At 43.1% G+C, this 18,875-nt stretch overlaps 1 protein-coding gene across 3 annotated transcripts in view; it reads left to right on the top strand.

Annotated features, from left to right (window-relative positions):
- THSD7B (thrombospondin type 1 domain containing 7B) overlaps nt 1-18,875 on the top strand; it is a 284,858-nt gene that overhangs the window by 118,267 nt on the left and 147,716 nt on the right. For all 3 annotated transcript variants that reach the window (XM_057401826.1, XM_057401823.1, XM_057401824.1), the window contains 2 exons: nt 13,821-14,012; nt 16,844-17,078. In XM_057401826.1, coding sequence (XP_057257809.1) covers nt 13,821-14,012; nt 16,844-17,078 — 427 coding nt within the window. The remainder of the gene's footprint in view (nt 1-13,820; nt 14,013-16,843; nt 17,079-18,875) is intronic.

The raw sequence follows: 18,875 nt of genomic DNA, 5'->3' as shown, positions 1-18,875 counted from the left end.
GTATCTGAAAACAAGACTTTTGCCAACTTACATAAACCTCATCTGCTGCACTATTGTTTACAATTTTTCAGTGTCCTATGTTAATAAAAACTCTTAGGGCAATTTTTGTGGCTAGAAATGAAAAATGGTCTGTTATTCACAATATATGACAAATTGCTAATTTATTTTGTGAATATCACTTGGATAACAGCCAGTCATAGCCTTTTGATGGCTATGAGCAAGACATTAAGATATGTCATTCTAAAGAGTAGCATAATCGGAACAAAAATCATAATAATCAAACCAGTTGGTATAAAAGCATGACGCTTTTCCATGGATGCACACACAACTTTTCTTTTTGGGGTCACTTAACTGTGTGAGAGCATGATTACTGCAATTTTCCCTTTGTAATATGTCCCTTACAATTCTTTCAGAGTTTTCAGACTGAAGATAGCACCTTAAGTCTGCAAAAATGAAATGTCTAGAAATTTCTGAATTTGATGCATAAAATGCCACCTTCTTTATTCTAAATTAAAATGCCTTAATTTCTTTACTAAAATTGTTCTGCCCCACTGCACAGATGTAGAAGATGAAGTAGACTCTGCAGTCTATTCTTACTTGTTCTTTTTCTTAAAGTTTCAGAAATATATGTGTATTTTAAAATATATTAATGCGTTTTACTTAGGTGTGTAATTGGTTTCTACAATATTTTGTGCTGATTAGCATTTGGAACAAAGCACTACAGAGAAGAAAATAGAGGGACACCTGTTTCAATTATACCACAGCACCAATTTCAACAATAAATCTTAATTGCAATCAGTCTTGATCAACCCACCTGTGTAGATTCCCTCATTTCCAGTGTGGAGGGATAATGGAGAAAAAAGAAAAAAGTGAAAGAGAGAGGAAAAAAAACCCTGAACACTAATATGGATTATGTTTAGTTTTTATACTTTATGTTTTCAGATTGCTGTGCTATGTTAATTATTAGGAACAGCAGCCTTAATTTCTGTGCTCTTCTCTGGGGATACAGTGAACTCATGTTTACTTTTGGCTGCCACGTGAGCCATTTCTCTTAATTCAGGAGGGGCTGTGCAAACAGCAACAAGTTAGAATTAATTCTGCTTGTATGCTGAAGCCCAGCAGGTGAATGTGCAGCAAATGCCTTTAAATGACTGCTTGTCTTTCTGTGTGGGATAGGAAATATAAGCTCTTGTGTAGGTAACCTCATGCAGCTGTATTATTTTTTTCTTTTCTTTAACTTTGAGACTGGTAGCTGCTGTATAATACTTCATGGAGGTATACCAGGATGTTTTCTGCAGGCTTGGCAGCTGCTTGCTGAGATGCTTCCCCTGTGCTTGCTTTCATGGTGTTTCCTGAGAGTCACAAATCAATTTTCGTATGTGCATAACGAATTGTGGGTAAACAGCCCAAATTGCAGTAAGTGATGTACAGGAAAGAAAAACAAGTACCACTTTTTTTGCATACTTGTCATCATCTTTTTCTCATGTAATGATCACTTGGAGATAGGTAAGGGACAGGATCATGGCAAGTGATGCAGGGATTTGGGCAAGACTTCTGATTTTATGGGGATTTTGTAATGTATTTTCAGACATGCTGATTCTTTTCCACATTTATTATTATTCCATCTGTCTGTACTTTTCCATCTTACTTTCCTTTTACTTATTCTTCTGAGTTACTATTCCCCTTTTCTTCATTATGCATTGCCTGGTTAAAAATATGCTTTCCTTAACCTAATGCACTGGTTTTCATAGTTGCATTTTAACCAAGTCTTTTGACTCAAACCGTTAATAATTGTCTCATCTATTTTTATTTTTTTTTTCTAAATCTTCCTCCTCCTTTCCCCTCCCTTCTCTCCACCCACCCCCCTGAATTGTATTTGTGTTTCTTTCCTCTTTTGCATTGTAAATGGCTTGTTCTTCTTCACTGCTTCATCTGTTTTTGTGGTCTTCACCTCCATTCTTCATTGCTACTGTGTTACTTCTCTGCTATAGGGCTCTGATAATAGTGATGGACCACTACAATTAAATTTATTCCATACACCACTGCTTTCCCTGACAAACTGACACCACTTTTCTCCGCTGTTCTTACCTGTTGACTGGCATTAAGAAAAGTCAACCAGGAGCCAGGGTTCTCAGTGAAGTGTGACATTGGTCCCCCAGTGAGAGTTGAAGACGTCAAGCCCTGGGTGCTTTAAGATGTATCTAAAGCTGGGTGTGCAACACATAAAATCCATGATTTTTTGTGATGAGATGAGCACATTCAAAATGATTATATGAAATTTATCCTATTGTTGTTGTTTGATTGTTATTGCTTCTAAATGTAACGTTTTCGTTAGCTGATGAGATGCCTAGGCCAAGATATTGTCAGCAGACAGCTCTCTGAATGCAGTTGCCGTTAGCAAACTGGCATACAGTCAATAGGAATTCTTCTGAATTTACTACTGTCTGTTGACATCTTATTCTGTTACAGGCAAGTATTTAATCAAAGTTTATTGTCATTCTTTTCTGAGATTTAAGTGCAACATAAAATTTTACGATACACATAGTATTTTAGATGACAGCTTCATTATTTCCACTGAATAATTTGAACTGCTACAAGGAGAAATATTGATGTCAAACCAGTAATTGTCATTAAATATGCAACACTTTTACAACAGTCATTTGTGATTAAAAAAAAAAAATCTAAACTTCTAGGTAGCAATGCAGAGCAGTCTGAAATGCAATTCCTTCATCTTGAGCCTTCCCTCACCATGGAGGTCATTCAGGCCTCCACACACAGCATGCAAGCATGAAATCTTCAAAGTAATTTTGCAAATTTCCATTTTCAAAAGTGAGCATGGTGTGTATAGTGGTGAGTGTCAAAAGGAGGATACTCAGTTTGTCAGTGAGTTGATCTTTTGATTCCTGCTGCCTGATGGGATTTGTATTTTTGCTGGTTTAGTCATATCCTTTCCAGTGGACACTCTTTTTCTGAGCCAGGAGAGACGTCTGTGGCAAGAGTAATTAAACTGTGTCAGAGGAGATAGGTACACAGGTTATTGAGATGAATGAGGCTAATGCACCATAGCTGCAAGGCGTTATGTAAAATAGACAGATGCAGTTTAATATTGAACTGGTTCAGAATGAAATTTTCCTGTAGATTCAGTGCCTCACCTTGGAATGTGTTATTCAGGACCATGGGAGTGGCTTCTACTAGAATGGAAAAGAGAATAAGGAAAAAACAAAGTTGCTGGAAAAAAACAAGCTCTTTAGTTAAGGAGGGTTTTACCCTATTCCTTTTGTTTCCCTTGCTGGAAAGAATTTAATTTCCTTTTTGGTGAATCAGAAATTCCACTCGGAATTGTACTTTTCCATGTAGCTTCTCTGTTACCTTGCTAAAGAATTCAAATTAGGGGGCAAGGGGTTGTTATGACCCAAGAGCAGGAGCTGGCACTGAGCCTTATTGAACCTCGTACAGTTGGCCTTGGCCCATTGATCCAGCTTGTCCAGATCCCTCTGTAGAGCCATTCTACCCTCCAGCAGACCAACTCTCCCACACAACTTGGTGTCACCTGTGAGCTTACTTGCGCTCGATCCCTTCATCCTGATCACTGATGAAAATAGTAAACAGAACTGGCCCCAGTACTGAGTCCTGGGGAACACCACTTCTGACTGGCTGGATTTAACTCCAACTGGATTTAACTCCATTCAGCACCACTCTTTGGGCTCGGCCCTCCAAACAGGCTTTTACCCAGCAAACTGTACACCACCCATCCAAGCCATGAGCTGCCAGCTTCCCCAGGAGCATGCTGTGGGAAATGGTGTCAAAAGCTTTACTAAAGTCTAGATAGGCAACATCCACAGCCTTTCCCTCATCCACTAAGTGGGTTACCTTGTCACCGGAGGAGATCAGGTTGGTCAAGCAGGACCTGCCTTTCATAAACCCATGATGACTGGTCCTGATCACCTTGTTGTCCTGTACATGTCTTGTGATGGCGCTCAGGATGATCTGCTCCATAACCTTCCCCAGCACCAAGGTTCAGACTGACAGGCCTGTAGTTCCCCAGATCCTCCTTCCAGCCCTTCTTGTTTATGGGCATCACATTTGCCAACTTCCAGTCAACTCGGACCTGGTTAGCCCGGACTGCCGTTAAATGAAGTGGCTCATGAGCAGTTCTGCCAGCTCCCTCAGTACCTTGGGGTGGATCCTGTCTGGCCTCAGAGACTTGTGTGTGTAAAGATTATAGAAAGATCTAGAAAGAGCATTCAGAAAATCTGAGATAAGAATTATACCTTTAAGGTATTGGGCAGACAATTTGGAAGCTCTGGAGAGCTTAATATTTCCTGTAATTCTGTGACAATGTATAAAGCACACTTCAGACATATCCTGTACTAGTATTTTTCATGGAAAATGAAAGATTATTACCTTTCTTTGTAGTATACTGTAGTTTTCTGAGAATTCTCTGCCAAGTGGCTTGTACAGAAGAACATTCCCCTTCTACAGTAATACAAGCCAGTAATTAAACCTGAACACAGTGAATAGATCTATAAAGTAAATCAAAGTGAGTGTTGAATTGTACCTTCATGCAACGAGTGGTAAACTCTCTACAACGAAACTCAAAAGCTTCCTTTCTTTGCTGAGGAACCATGAATTGCAGCCTCTGTTTGCAGCATTACTGTTGCTGTCACCTGCTGTAAATCCAGTGTGAAAAGAAATCACCAAGGGAAGAAGTGGAAGGTGTATTTTGCTCCTTTGCATCCCTTCCCCACAGGGTGGTCACTTGAAAAGCTGTGGCATTTGAGCTCCTCATGGGTGAAGGAAGCCACCCCAAAGGAGACTCAAGTGTTTTAAACCATCTGAGTGTAGCAGTTTAGACTGTCTGAAATCACGTTAAATCAGTGGAAAGGCTCTCCTGGCTTCCAACAAGTAGGTTTTTCTCTGCTGCTTGCATCTCTAGCACAATCTGATTGGTGGGGAAAATTGGGCTAAATCCAGGATTTGGTGAATTTAATGGGGTTCCCTTGCTGTGAAGTCTGTATATAATGAGGGTAGCCTCTTGCATGGATTGTGGGACAGGGAGCGCTCTTGCAGGGCCGGTGTTACATGTCATCCCTTCTCATTCAGAAGCTTGTCAGTGACTGTTCACATGCTTCCTTGTAAGTGTCAGTGATGGGAGAGGAGGACAGATGTTTTACACTACTTCACCAAAGCCTATAATCTCTTGATGCTACTGTACCATTGACTCCTAAAATCATGCCTGCCCAGGATGCCCTTGTGTTATCTGCTGCTGTACAAACAAGCTGTCAAAATGTTAGCAGGGATTTTTATACTTAAGTGACTACAGAAGACAGCTGAATAAGGTTTACAGGTTTATTTGGTGTTTTTACATTGTTTTTATCTAGAAGTAGTTCTTAGCCTTATGTGAGCATCCAAAACAGCGGTGATGCTAATGGCTGGTCAAAACAGATGATAGATTAGCCTTGTGTCGTGGTTTAAACCCAGTCAGGTAACTTGTTCACTCACTCCCAGTGAGTCAGTGAGTGGTGCCGAGATGGCCCCCCCCCCGTCCCCCCCCGGGGCTCTCCCCTTCCCCACTCCCGGAGGAATGGGGAGGCGGATTGAAAGAGTGCAACTCCTATGGGTTGAGACAAGAACAGTCCAGCAACCAATGTACAACACAAATCACCACCGCTACTATCAGCTACAACAATGATAAGGGAAAATAACAAGGGAAGAGAATACGATACCACCAGCCAAGAAACGAGTCCCACCCCGAAGCCCGTTTCCTTCCGGGTAACTCCCCGTTACCCCCCACCCCGGCCATGACGTGCTGTGGTATGGAATACCTCCCAGGCTAGCCCGGGTCAGGCGCCCCATCTCTGCTTCCTCACAGCTTCCCCTCCTCCCTGGCAGAGCACGAGCCTCACAAAGTCCTTGGTCAGGGTAAACATCACTTAGCAACAACTGTAAACATTGGCTTCACCCGCACTGTTCCCAGGCTGGAAGTCAAAACACAGCGCTGTACCAGCTACCACAAAGGAAAAAAAAAACATGACTGCTACTGCTGAACCCAGGAGATTATCCACCCCTTATTCCATACCATTCATGTCATGCTCAGATCCCACATTTTCAATACACCATCGCTCTCCCACATATATACATCCATATACATACAGACCAAGAGGAAAAGATCATTTTCTTAGTGCATGGACCAATCCCTATAATGCTGCCAAGTCCATTCGGTCCATGATGTTCCAAGTTCATTCTCTGTTGGGATGATGGCTGGAAGGAAGTCAGGGCCAGTCGCTGGTGACCTGGAGACATCTAGTTGATGGGCTATAAAAGCAGGCAACAGCATACAATTGAGTTCACTGGCTGCTTTTCCCTAAAATCAAATCCCCTTGAGGTATACATCGGACTTCCCCATCTTCCCGCATTACCCACCAAGTATATCCAGGTCCCTGAGCAAAAGCAATCCCACGAGTGGGTTTGCCTTTACCTGAAGCAGGAATTACCCAGACTGTCTTCCCCAGCAAATTCTTCATATGCACCACAGGAACTTTGTCCCCCTCTACAATATGTAAAAGTTCTGACTGGGCTGGGCCAGCCCTGTTGGCAGATCCTCTGGTGTTGACCAACCAGGTGGCCTTTGGTAAATGTGTATCCCAATGCTTGAAAGTTCCCCCACCCATTGCTCTCAGTGTAGTTTTTAACAGCCCATTGTACCGTTCGATTTTCCCAGAGGCTGGTGCATGGTAGGGGATGTGATATACCCACTCAATGCCATGCTCTTTGGCCCAAATATCTATAAGGTTATTTCGGAAATGAGTCCCATTGTCTGACTTGATTCTCTCTGGGGTGCCGTGTCGCCACAAATCTGTTTCTCAAGGCCCAGGATAGTGTTCCGGGCAGTGGCATGGGGCACAGCGTATGTTTCCAGCCACCCGGTGGTTGCTTCCACCATGGTAAGCACATGGCGCTTGCCTTGGCGGGTTGGTGGCAGTGTGATATAGTCAATCTGCCAGGCCTCCCCATATTTATACTTCAACCATCGTCCTCCATACCAAAGAGGCTTTAACCGCTTGGCTTGTTTAATTGCAGCACATGTTTCACACTCATGAATAACCTGGGCAATAGTGTCCATTGTTAAGTCCACCCCTCGATCACGGGCCCATCTATATGTTGCATCTCTGCCCTGATGGCCTGAAGTGTCATGGGCCCACCGGGTCAAAAATAATTCACCTTTATGTTGCCAATCTAAGTCCATCTGAGCCACTTCAATCTTAGCCGCTTTATCCACTTGTTGGTTGTTCTGGTGTTCCTCAGTGGCCCGACTCTTGGGTACATGGGCATCTACATGACGTACCTTCACCACCAGGTTCTGCACCCGGGCAGCAATATCTTTCCACAGTGCAGCAGCCCAGATGGGTTTACCTCTGCATTGCCAGTTGCTCTGCTTCCATTGCTTCAACCACCCCCACAGGGCATTTGCCACCATCCATGAGTCAGTATAGAGATAAAGTACTGGCCACTTTTCTCGTTCAGCAATGTCCAGGGCCAGCTGGATGGCTTTCACCTCGGCAAACTGACTCGATTCACCCTCTCCTTCAGCAGTTTCTGCAACTTGTCGTCCAGGACTCCATACAGCTGCCTTCCATCTCCGATGCTTTCCCACAATACGGCAAGAGCCATCAGTAAACAAGGCATACTGCTTTTCACTTTCTGACAGTTTATTATATGGTGGGGCCTCTTCAGCGCGCACCACCTCCTCCTTTGGTGACATTCCAAAATCTTTGCCCTCTGGCCAGTCCATGATGACTTCTAGAATGCCTGGACGACTGAGATTTCCTATTCGAGTTCATTGTGTAATTAGTGCAGCCCATTTACTCCATGTAGCATCAGTTGCATGATGTGTAGAGGAGACCCTGCCTTTGAACATCCAGCCCAGCACGGGCAACCGGGGTGCCAGGAGGAGCTGTGCTTCAGTGCCAATCACTTCCGAAGCAGCTCGAACCCCTTCATAGGCTGCCAGTATCTCTTTCTCAGTTGGGGTATAGCTGGCCTCAGATCCTTTATATCCCCGACTCCAAAAGCCGAGGGGTCGACCTCGAGTCTCCCCTGGAGCTTTCTGCCAGAGGCTCCAGGTAGGACCGTTCTCCCCAGCTGCAGTGTACAGTACATTTTTTACATCTGGCCCGGTCCGGACTGGTCCAAGGGCTACTGCATGAACTATCTCGAGTTTAATTTGCTCAAAGGCTTGTTGCTGCTCAGGGCCCCATTTAAAATCATTCTTCTTCCGGGTCACATGATAGAGAGGGCTTACAATCGAACTGTAATTTGGGATGTGCATTCTCCAGAACCCCACTGCACCCAAGAAAGCTTGCGTTTCTTTCTTATTAGTTGGTGGAGACATTGCTGTTATCTTGTTGATCACATCTGTGGGGATCTGTCTACGTCCATCTTGCCATTTTATTCCCAAAAATTGAATCTCCTGTGCAGGTCCCTTGACCTTATTCCGTTTTATGGCAAAACCGGCTTTCAGCAGGATTTGGATTATTTTCCTCCCTTTCTCAAAGACTTCTTCCACTGTATCGCCCCACACAATAATGTCATTAATGTATTGCAGGTGTTCTGGAGCTTGCCCCTTTCCAGTGCAGTCTGGATCAGTCCATGGCAAATGGTAGGGCTGTGTTTCCACCCCTGGGGCAGTCGGTTCCAAGTGAACTGGGCACCCCTCCAAGTAAAAGCAAACTGTGGCCTGCACTCTGCTGCCAAAGGAATTGAGAAAAATGCATTGGCCATATCAATCGTGGCATACCACTTGGCTGCCTTTGACTCTAGTTCATACTGAAGTTCTAGCATGTCCGGTACGGCAGCACTCAATGGTGGTGTGACTTCATTCAGGCCACGATAGTCTACTGTTAGTCTCCATTCTCCATTAGACTTTCGCACTGGCCATATGGGGCTATTAAAGGGTGAGCGGGTCCTGCTGATCACCCCCTGACTCTCCAGTCTACGGATCAGCTGATGGATGGGAATCAGGGAGTCTCGGTTGGTGCGATATTGCCGCCGGTGCACTGTTGTGGTCGCAATTGGCACTTGTTGTTCTTCAACTTTCAGCAACCCCACAGCAGAGGGATCTTCTGAGAGACCAGGCAAGGTGGACAGCTGCTCAATTTCCTCAGTCTCCAAAGCAGCAATACCAAAAGCCCACCGGTACCCTTTTGGGTCTTTGAAGTACCCTCTCTTGAGGTAGTCTATGCCGAGGATGCATGGAGCCTCTGGACCAGTCACAATAGGGTGCTTTTGCCATTCCCTCCCAGTCAGGCTGATTTCAGCCTCCAGCACAGTCAACTCTTGGGATCCTCCTGTTACTCCAGAAATATAGATGGGTTCCACCCCTTGACAGCTTGATGGCATCAGGGTACACTGTGCACCGGTATCTACTAGAGCCTTATACTTCTGTGGGACTGATGTGCCAGGCCATCTGATCCACACAGTCCAGTAAATCCAATTGTCCCCTACCTCCACCTGGCTGGAGGCAGGGCCTCTCTAATGGTCGTCACAGCGTTGGACACTTAAATCGGGGTAAAAGGGATTATTCTTTGTTATCACAGGAGCTGGAGTAAAATCAGCTCTTCCATTCCATCTGGGAAACTGCTCACCAGAGACTGAAGCCGTAGCTCTCATGGGATGATCAGTCTTGGCCCTTGCTCCCCTCTTCGGTTCACTCACCCATTCCTCCAAAGCTGAAGTAGGTTTTCCATCCCACTTTGTCATGTCTTCTCCGTGATCCAGCAGGTAAAACCATAAGGTACCCCGTGGCGTATACCTCCTGTATCTCCTCTCTTGAAGAATAGGACGCCTTTTGTTAATAGCTGAGACGTGTGTTGGTACACGTGAGGAGCTGGATAAATCAGATACATCGTCCCTCAATTTGTCGAGGTCCTGGGACAGTTTTTTCACAGCTGAGATGATGGAAGGGGTGAGATTGTCTTCGAACTCTCGGAGTTTATGAACCATTTTATCCACTGTTAGTGGTACTATGTCATTCCAGGTTACTGTTGCCAGTGAATGGGCATATGATGACGGTGCATTCTGTGTAAGTTTTCGCCACATGGGTCGTGTACATTCAACTTCATCTGGATCTATAGGTGTATCCCCGTTATTCGGCTTGATGTGATAGATCATCTCTACGATGGCTGATTCCCTCAGAGACTGGATGCCTTTGTCTATAGTAGTCCACTTGGCCGAACGACTCGTAACATCGTCCTTGTACGGAAACCTTTCTTTCACAGCTGCCAAGAGCCGCCTCCAAAGGCTGAGGGACTTTTTCTCTCTTGCAATTGCTTTGTCAATTCCCCCTTCTCTAGCAAGTGATCCCAGCTGCTTGGCTTCTGTACCTTCTAGTTCGTGACCATCGGCCCCATTGTCCCAGCATCGGAGTAACCAGGTGATGATGTGCTCCCCTGGTTGACGGGTAAAATCTTTTCGCATATTCCGCAGCTCGGTTGAGGTCCGAGGTCGAGAAGTTACCTCTTCTTCTTCTTCTTCGTCATGTGATGATGACTCCTGATCAGATTCTGGACCGGGTGGTGAATTCATTGGTTCTTCATCTCGCTTCACCCTTCTTGCCTCCTTTTTGCTTGTTCTCTTGCGTACAGGGGCAACCAATATTGGTACGAATTGGTCCTCTGGTTTGGCTGCAGTGATTATCACTGTGGTTTGAGTAGCAACTGTATTTGTTGCTGGGGGTGGTGTAGCTGCTGTTCTTGGAGCTGGGGTAACCGCGCTGTCTGTTGCAGTTGAAGTTTGAGCAGCTGCTGTACTTGCCACTGGGGTAGCTGCTCTGTTCATTGAGGCCAAAGTTTGAGTAGCGACTGTTGCTTTGCCCTCAGATCCGACATTCTTCTCCTTTTGAAGGTGCTGGATAGTGTTGAACAAGGCCCTGTAAGCATAGGCCAAGCCCCAGCACGTTGCTATGATTTGTCCATCTCTGGTATGGCCAGAATGACCACACACCTCATTTAAGTGTTTTACTAATTCGTCTGGATTTTGCAGTTGTTCGGTAGTGAAATTCCAAAGTACTGGAGGGGCCCACTGACCTAGATACTTGCCCATACTATCCCACACACCCTGCCACTCATGACTGTCCAGCCTCAGGGAAAATCTCTCGGTCCGCCTACATCGTCGTTTGACCCCAGACAAGACCCAAACCTGACTCTGCTTAACTCTTGAAATCAGTAGTGGGCAAAACACACTCTATGCGTGCTAGCATGGTGATTCCCATCACGATCAGCAAACAAGTCTCAACAGCATTAAAATGCCATTCAAAAAATTCAAAACTCTCAAATGTAAATGGTCTGGGGGGACGACTGGGAGGGTAAAAGGATGTCTCCTTCACAGGTTGAGCACCTGAGAAGGAGAAAAAAGATGTGTAATTGCTAAGCACCTCCATCATATACCTCCCAAAGTATAAAGGTGGTGACCACACTGGGAACATAAGCCAGATCAGTTTCATGATCAATGATTCTATTGTATTACAAGTCATTACCATAAAGTACAATGGGATAAAAACCTTAGCCCAAGCCCCACATTTGAAAAACACTAATACAGCCAATACCGGATGGACGTAAGATATGGTATACTGAAACTATGAGATCAAGAGGAACAACCTTGAGAGCCAATAAATCAGCATTGTGACGAATGACTATCAATCCAGTCAGATCTGTTCTTATCTCAACCCCTCGTGCCCCACGTTGGGTGCCAAAAAGAGCTGTCGTGGTTTAAACCCAGTCAGGCAACTTGTTCACTCACTCCCAGTGAGTGGTGCCGAGCTGACAACAATTGAGGGCCGCCCCCCCCCACCGGGGCTCTCCCCTTCCCCGCTCCCGGAGGAACGGGGAGGAGGATCGAGAGAGTGCAACTCCTACAGGTTAAGACAAGAACAGTCCAGCAACCAATGTACAACACAAATCACCACCGCTACCACCAACGACAACAATAATAAGAGAAAATAACAAGGGAAGAGAATACGATACCACCAGCCAAGAAACGAGTCCCACCGGGAAGCCCGTTTCCTTCCGGGTAACTCCCCGTTACCCCCCACCCCGGCCATGACGTGCTGTGGTATGGAATACCTCCCTGGCTAGCCCGGGTCAGGCGCCCCATCTCTGCTTCCTCACAGCTTCCCCTCCTCCCTGGCAGAGCATGAGCCTCACAAAGTCCATCACTTAGCAACAACTGAAAACATCGGCTTCACCAACACTGTTCCCAGGCTGGAAGTCAAAACACAGCACTGCACCAGCTACCACAAAGGAAAAACATGACTGCTACTGCTGAGCCCAGGACACCTTGGTTTGCAAGGGTGCCAACAGTGCAGTACCAAAGGATGGGGGCTGTCTGTAGGGTGGGTGTTGGTCTCCATTTCATTATTGACTAGACATAAAATAGTAGTTCAAACACTGGGCATACCAAGCCCTTCCTTATGAGCATAGCATACGCAGTGGAAAGGGATTATAAGAATAAAGTATTTTAAAGCGTATCTTGGAGTCTGCTTGCTTGCTAGATTCTCCATTACTTCTTATAATATGCTTGAAAAGTTTTATTTGTGCCTTGAGGATGATGATTCTGTCTTCATTTAGAAATGCAACTGCAGATAATACCACTGTGCTATTGACAGGTTTATGCACTCTTGCTAGCAGCCAGCCTCTTTTTTACTCACTTGTATATGTGTTGCCTTGCAAAAGCAGTGCAGTTTTCTACCCTCCTAGTTATAATTGCATTCTGGACCGCCTTGTTATGGAGCCTTTTCCTGTAGGGTGAGGTGAAAGAGCCAGTTGTTGCTATTATAAATTTAATTATTTTTTTCCTACGTATAATTGAGCCTGTATAGTTATTATGTTTTTTCCTAAGTTCATAATTAAAGAAACCTCAAAGGAGAGCTTTGTAACTATTATAAGGGCAAAAAAGGACGTAACATTCAGTGTGAGCTTGTTGCTTGTAAACAGGTAGATTTGAGCTTCCAGAATTTTCGGCTATGTAGCTAAAAATTCATAAGGGTCCAGAAATACTAAACAATAGAACAGCGTAATAAAGTCAGCCATGTCTGTTCATTGCTTAAATTGTAAGATATTAGGTGTTACTCAGTTCTAAAGACTTACATTTTATGAATTTTTATTCATTATGATGTCCTTGTAAATTCTGTGTAATTGCTAAAATTACTGAACATTTCCTTTATTTAAAAAATAAATGTATATTTTTATTTTGCATTTTAAAACCAATAGTTCTGCATGTTGGACTCCACATGGATCCCTCATGTGCTTTGTTTTTGCTGCTCATTCTGCCAGCGGTTCTTTTAGTTAGTAGGTTTTAACTCACCAGTCCCTAGTGTTCTACCTTCTTGTTGAAAGGGGTTTTGGAAAGATGCTTCTCATCAGGAGGTATGCTTTGGTTCAGATCCTTTGATTTATCTCTAACAGAAAGTATTTCTCTCTTAGATGGGGGTGGTCCAACAGGTCCATAATTTTGGATCCTTGTGTTTGTGTGAGAAGCAGAGTCAGAAATAATGGTTCATTCTGGTGAGGTTGCAGAAGGACTTGCTTTATGAAGTGGACTGCAGCCAAGAGGTCACACACGAATCTTGAAACACATTTTTTCTTTTTTGCTCTTCTGAAGAAATAATTCAGTTGTTCAAGTATTACACTTTCAAGCTTAAAGCCTAACCATGTGCTCTTTTGTAGTATATTCCTCCACAGGCGGATGTTTGATATAGTCTGTTTGACTGGATATTGAACCAAGCTGAGCCTTCCTCCATGTCTGTCTTGTTTTGTTTGCTCCAGGTGAAGAAGTGCCACATCACCTCTGCTCAGAGCTTCTCTATCCTGAATTTGTGGCTTGTGAAATCCCTTGTGCAATGGACTGTGTTATCAGCGAGTGGTCCGCATGGTCCCCGTGTTCCCACTCATGCTCCAGTAAAAATGCTGAGGGCAGTCAAAGCAGGAGTAGGTCCATCTTGGCCCTTCCAGCTGAAAGTAAGTGGTAAAAATTTTGGATTAATCATTGTTTGCTTGTTAATGAGCTGACTTGCATTCCTCACCCAAACTGTGTTTAGATCAGAAGTAATCCCAGTACTGCAGCAATAGTTAATACTTTCTGTACTTCATGCCTGGTGACTAAAAAATCTTTATGGGCTTGAGTTAATGCATGTGTCAAAGAAATTCTGTCACAATTCCAAATTATTTACTTCAGCTATGAATTGTTATCTATTGAGGGCTAGTCTGGGTGTGAATTAACTTCAGGAGAGCTGCATCCTATCCTAAAGAAATTGTTGGATGACACAAATCCGCACTCATCATGCTAGTGTCTTTATCTAAGTGAAGACTTTAAAGTTCCTCAGGAAGGAATAATTAAAATCAAATAGCCCAACTTTTTTTATACATCTTTATGAATGAGTATAGTGGTTTGCTATACAGAGCCACATGTCTGCATACAGATAAATAGTGGTTGATTCTACAGAGCTCCGTTACCTTTGCAAGTGCCATTTCATTTGTCCTCTATCAACTGAGGCCATGGCTCTGCTGTCTGACTTCTGGATGCCATCTCACAGGCAGTTCAAACCCTCAGTTTTCTCCAAGCTGCTGACCAGCTCCCAGAGTTTGATAACCAAGAGGCTATTGATGAAACTAGAGGGATTTGGTTTAAAACAGGTTTTAAAAGATATTTCTTTATGAGGTAAACTTATGCAACTGTGGAGGTAGGCAGTCTCAGCAGGTTTAGAATGGATTAGGAAACTGATGAACATCAGGTCCATAAAGTCAGTAAATGGCAAGTTTGCTGGTGACACTAAGCTGGGAGGAGTGGCTGACACGCCAGAAGGCTGTGCTGCCATCCAGCGAGACCTGGACAGGCTGGAGAGTTGGGCAGGGAATAACTTGATGAAATATAACAAGGGAAAGTGTAGAGTCCTGCATCTGGGCAGGAACAACCCCAGGTTCCAGTATAGGTTGAGGAACGACCTGTTAGAGAGCAGTGTAGGGGAGAGGGACCTGGGGGTCCTAGTGGACGACAGGATGACCATGAGCCAACACTGTGCCCTTGTGGCCAAGAAGGCCAATGGCATCCTGGGGTGTATTAGAAGGGGGGTGGTTAGTAGGTAGAGAGAGGTCCTCCTTCCCCTCTACTCTGCCCTGGTGAGACCGCATCTGGAATATTGTGTCCAGTTCTGGGCCCCTCAGTTCAAGAAGGACAGGGAGCTGCTGGAGAGAGTCCAGCTCAGGGCAACTAAGATGATTAGGGGAGTGGAGCATCTCCCTTATGAGGAAAGACTGAGGGAGCTGGGTCTCTATAGTTTGGAGAAGAGGAGACTGAGGGGTGACCTTATTAGTGTATATAAATATATAAAGGGGGAGTGTCACGAGGATGGAGCCAGGCTCTACTCAGTGGCAAACAATGATAGGACAAGGGGTAATGGGTACAAACTGGAACACAAGAGGTTCCACTTAAACTTGAGAAGAAACTTCTTCTTGGTGAGGGTGACGGAACACTGGAACAGGCTGCCCAGGGAGGTTGTGGAGTCTCCTTCCCTGGAGACATTCAAAACCCGCCTGGACCCATTCCTGTGTAACATTATCTAGGTGTTCCTGCTCCGGCAGGGGGATTGGACTAGATGTTCTTCTGAGGTCCCTTCCAATCTCTAGCATACTGTGATACTGTGGTACTGTAATATGTGAAACAGTCCATTTTCATGGGGAAAATGAATGTGACATGATTATCCTAATCATTGCGCTAAGAAATTTCTCTCTTTCTTTCCTTGGTACTATTTATTGTGGCCATTTAGGGTTATACCTTATTTGAGAAGTCTCAGGCCTACAAGGCAATAGACATCCCTTCAAGAAGCAATATACCTTCATCGCTTGATGATTTTAGTAGGGCATGAATGTGCTCTGAGTCTTGTGGTATCTGGCCCGAACGCTACAGTTCTTTCAAAACCTGCAGCACTTTGGTTGTATCAGAAGTTGCCTGTAAGCAAATGGCTTTGGTTTTAGTAATTTTTACTTCTTTCTTCCTAAAATTACAATGCTTACTGTTAAACTTCACTGCATTGTTCCTTAGCTTTTGAGCTAAGAACAGTGCCTGCTTTTATGGGGTAAATGCAGACTGCTGGCTACAGTGTTGAAACTTCTGGGGAGGCTGTTCAAACGCCTGTACTTTGTGGATTTATTACCAGCTGTCGACAAAGTGCAGTACCTTAGCAAAATATTTCAACACTAATTTGAATGATGCTGTTTCAGAAAAGTAAAGACTTCATACACAAAACCTCTTTCAAGTTTTCCCTCCCTTGATTTTCTGATATGGGTATAATTTGATGCATTCCTCCATCAGTATGGTTCAGGACCCTCTAAAGCTTGTCTGTTTAAGGCAATGTGTGAACAGAGTCCAAATATCAGAACGCGATGCTCCTCCTTGGGAAACTAGCACAAAGAATGAACATAAAAATAATATTAACTTGTCTTTAAACCTAATTGCATGTTTGCTGAGTGATACTGGCATTTAAATGGAATTAACTTGGGTCTGTGTAGGAGTATCAATAAGGTTACTCAGAAATACACTTTGCCTATTTCTGTTTCCATTATGTGCTGGAATACAATTTTATGCAAGGCTAATTTAATGGGGAAACAATATTTTAGAAGGTTCTTATTGCAGCTATAAAGGTCAACAGCTTTATTTAAACTTTATTTATTTATTTATTTTTAATTGGGGAGGGGGGGAAGATACTAAGCAAACTTAACATTTTTAATTATTTTTCTATGTCTTCCTTTTGCCACTTGCCATAATATAAATTGGGGTGTTCTCTTTACTCCAGGTGGAAAAGCCTGTCCCCCTGACCAAGCCCTGCAGGAGCACCGTGCCTGTAATGATCACCCGTGCATGCATTTCTTCTGGGAAACTTCTCCCTGGAGCTCTTGCTCTGAAGACATGCTGGTAACTGCACTCAATGCCACACTTAATTGGAGCGGAGAAGCCACCTGTGGAGTGGGCATACAGACAAGAAAAGTCTTCTGCATGAAGAGCAATTCTGGCCAGGTCACACCCAAAAGGTATTTAAAAAGGGTTATTAGTGGTTATTTGAGGTTGCAATACATGACATATAAAGGCATTTTCAGCGGGTCTATGGAATCCTTGCATAGCCTTGAAAATCCATGCATCCTTGAAAATAATTTCAGGACTAATTCTCCAGCTACTACTCCATCACTACTATGAAAGGGATACAAATATCTAACAAAAATAAAAAGCTAGAGCATTTTTAATTTTCTGTGTAAACCCATGGAAAATGCATGCTTTTAGTGGTGTAGATTTGTTGCTATAGCTCCTTTGTTATTCTAATTCACATTTTTCTGCAAATATTTTTCCTGAAGGACAGGTGTGAGGAAAATGTTAAGTAGATTGAATATAATGTTCATTAATACATTATTAACAATGCTCTAATAAAATAGAAAAAGTAAACAGATTTTGCATTATATTTACACCACAATAAGGAAGAGCCATATGTGATCTATATCTTTCAGTTCACTTGTAGAGCTTCTATGATGTGATACCAACACAACAAAGTTATGTATTCTGCAGTACAAGTATTCTGAATTTTCCTTTGCTTTACTAAATGAGGAAAAAAAAGTAGCACAGATGTTTTCCCTCATATGAAAAAATCAAGACATTGCTAATTATTTTTTGCACTGTTAATGAGTCTAGAGACTTACAACTGAGTTTCATGTCTTATTGTAGCTCTCAAAACAATCCTGCTCTTATAAGCAGACTGTGTTGATTTCAGTAAAGTTAATTAAAGTTCTTAAGGTTAATGAGATTAATTAAATAAAAGGAAAGAAATCTAATATTCATTTATACCTGGAATTCTTGATATTTTTTAACTTTACCTAATTAAACATATTGTTTATAGAGCTATGTGATGTCTAAAAAAGTTGTTTGCCCCCTCCACTTCTGAGATTGTGTAAGGGGAAATGAAACTGAAGGGGGTAAGTAAATACTTTAGTGAAGTATGTTGAGGGCAAACAGAATTTCAGAGGTGGAAAAGTCCTGCCAAAAGGAGAGATTTGTGTACTGGGAACTTCAGAAAGGCTATCTCCTTGGCTTTGGTGTGGTAGCTTCAGTGCTGTAGTGTTCCTTGTGTAATGGAAGTAGCTGGATCAAGAAGGACTGCTGAGCCCTTATAGGAGCTTCTTCCTGAAATTGTTATATAGCCAAATAAAACTAAAATTTTTGCAGAAAAATATTTCAACTTGGGTAACAGAAATATGCCCTCTAGGATAATCATGCTTAATGAGAAGACATGTCTCTTTGTATTTATTTTCTTTTAAATTATACCCTTGAGTATCTTATTACTATCTCAGTAACAAAATTGTGACATTAAGATTTACTTTCTCTCCTAGTATGTTGTAGTGGCCTATTCCTCTTTCAAATGGGGTTATTTGAGGTTGCATGCATTACTAAGTAATTTCGAGTGATCTTTCTACTAGAGATTAATAAAAAAATTAAAGAAGTAATTCCTGTTCTGATCCCTCAGTTGATGTGCATGATCTGCCTGATGCCAGGAAAATTTTCAACTTCCACCCTTTGAGTTTTTATTTGTTAACTGTGTCTGAAACCTTTTTTAGAATATGCATGACAGATTTTTAATCTAAGAGTTCAGAAGGAATGAAAACCAAATCACAGTGCTGTTATACTATACTGTGTTGTACAACTTTTTAAATAACAATTGAGGCCTCAATCAAAGAGTACTTTAAGCTATTTATAAACATAACTACGTGCTTTTTTTGATAGTGAATATATCTGTTTTGCTGCAGTGAGTTTTGTGTTTTAGGCGTCATAGATAGAGTAGCATA

This window comes from Pezoporus wallicus, unplaced genomic scaffold (genome assembly GCF_028554395.1).
Source record: "Pezoporus wallicus isolate ANWC-B61680 ecotype Strahan unplaced genomic scaffold, APGP_CSIRO_Pwel_v1 contig_865, whole genome shotgun sequence".
Lineage (NCBI taxonomy): Eukaryota > Metazoa > Chordata > Aves > Psittaciformes > Psittacidae > Pezoporus > Pezoporus wallicus.
Note: the sequence above shows the minus strand (reverse complement) of the source record. Positions and strands in the feature narration are given on the sequence as shown.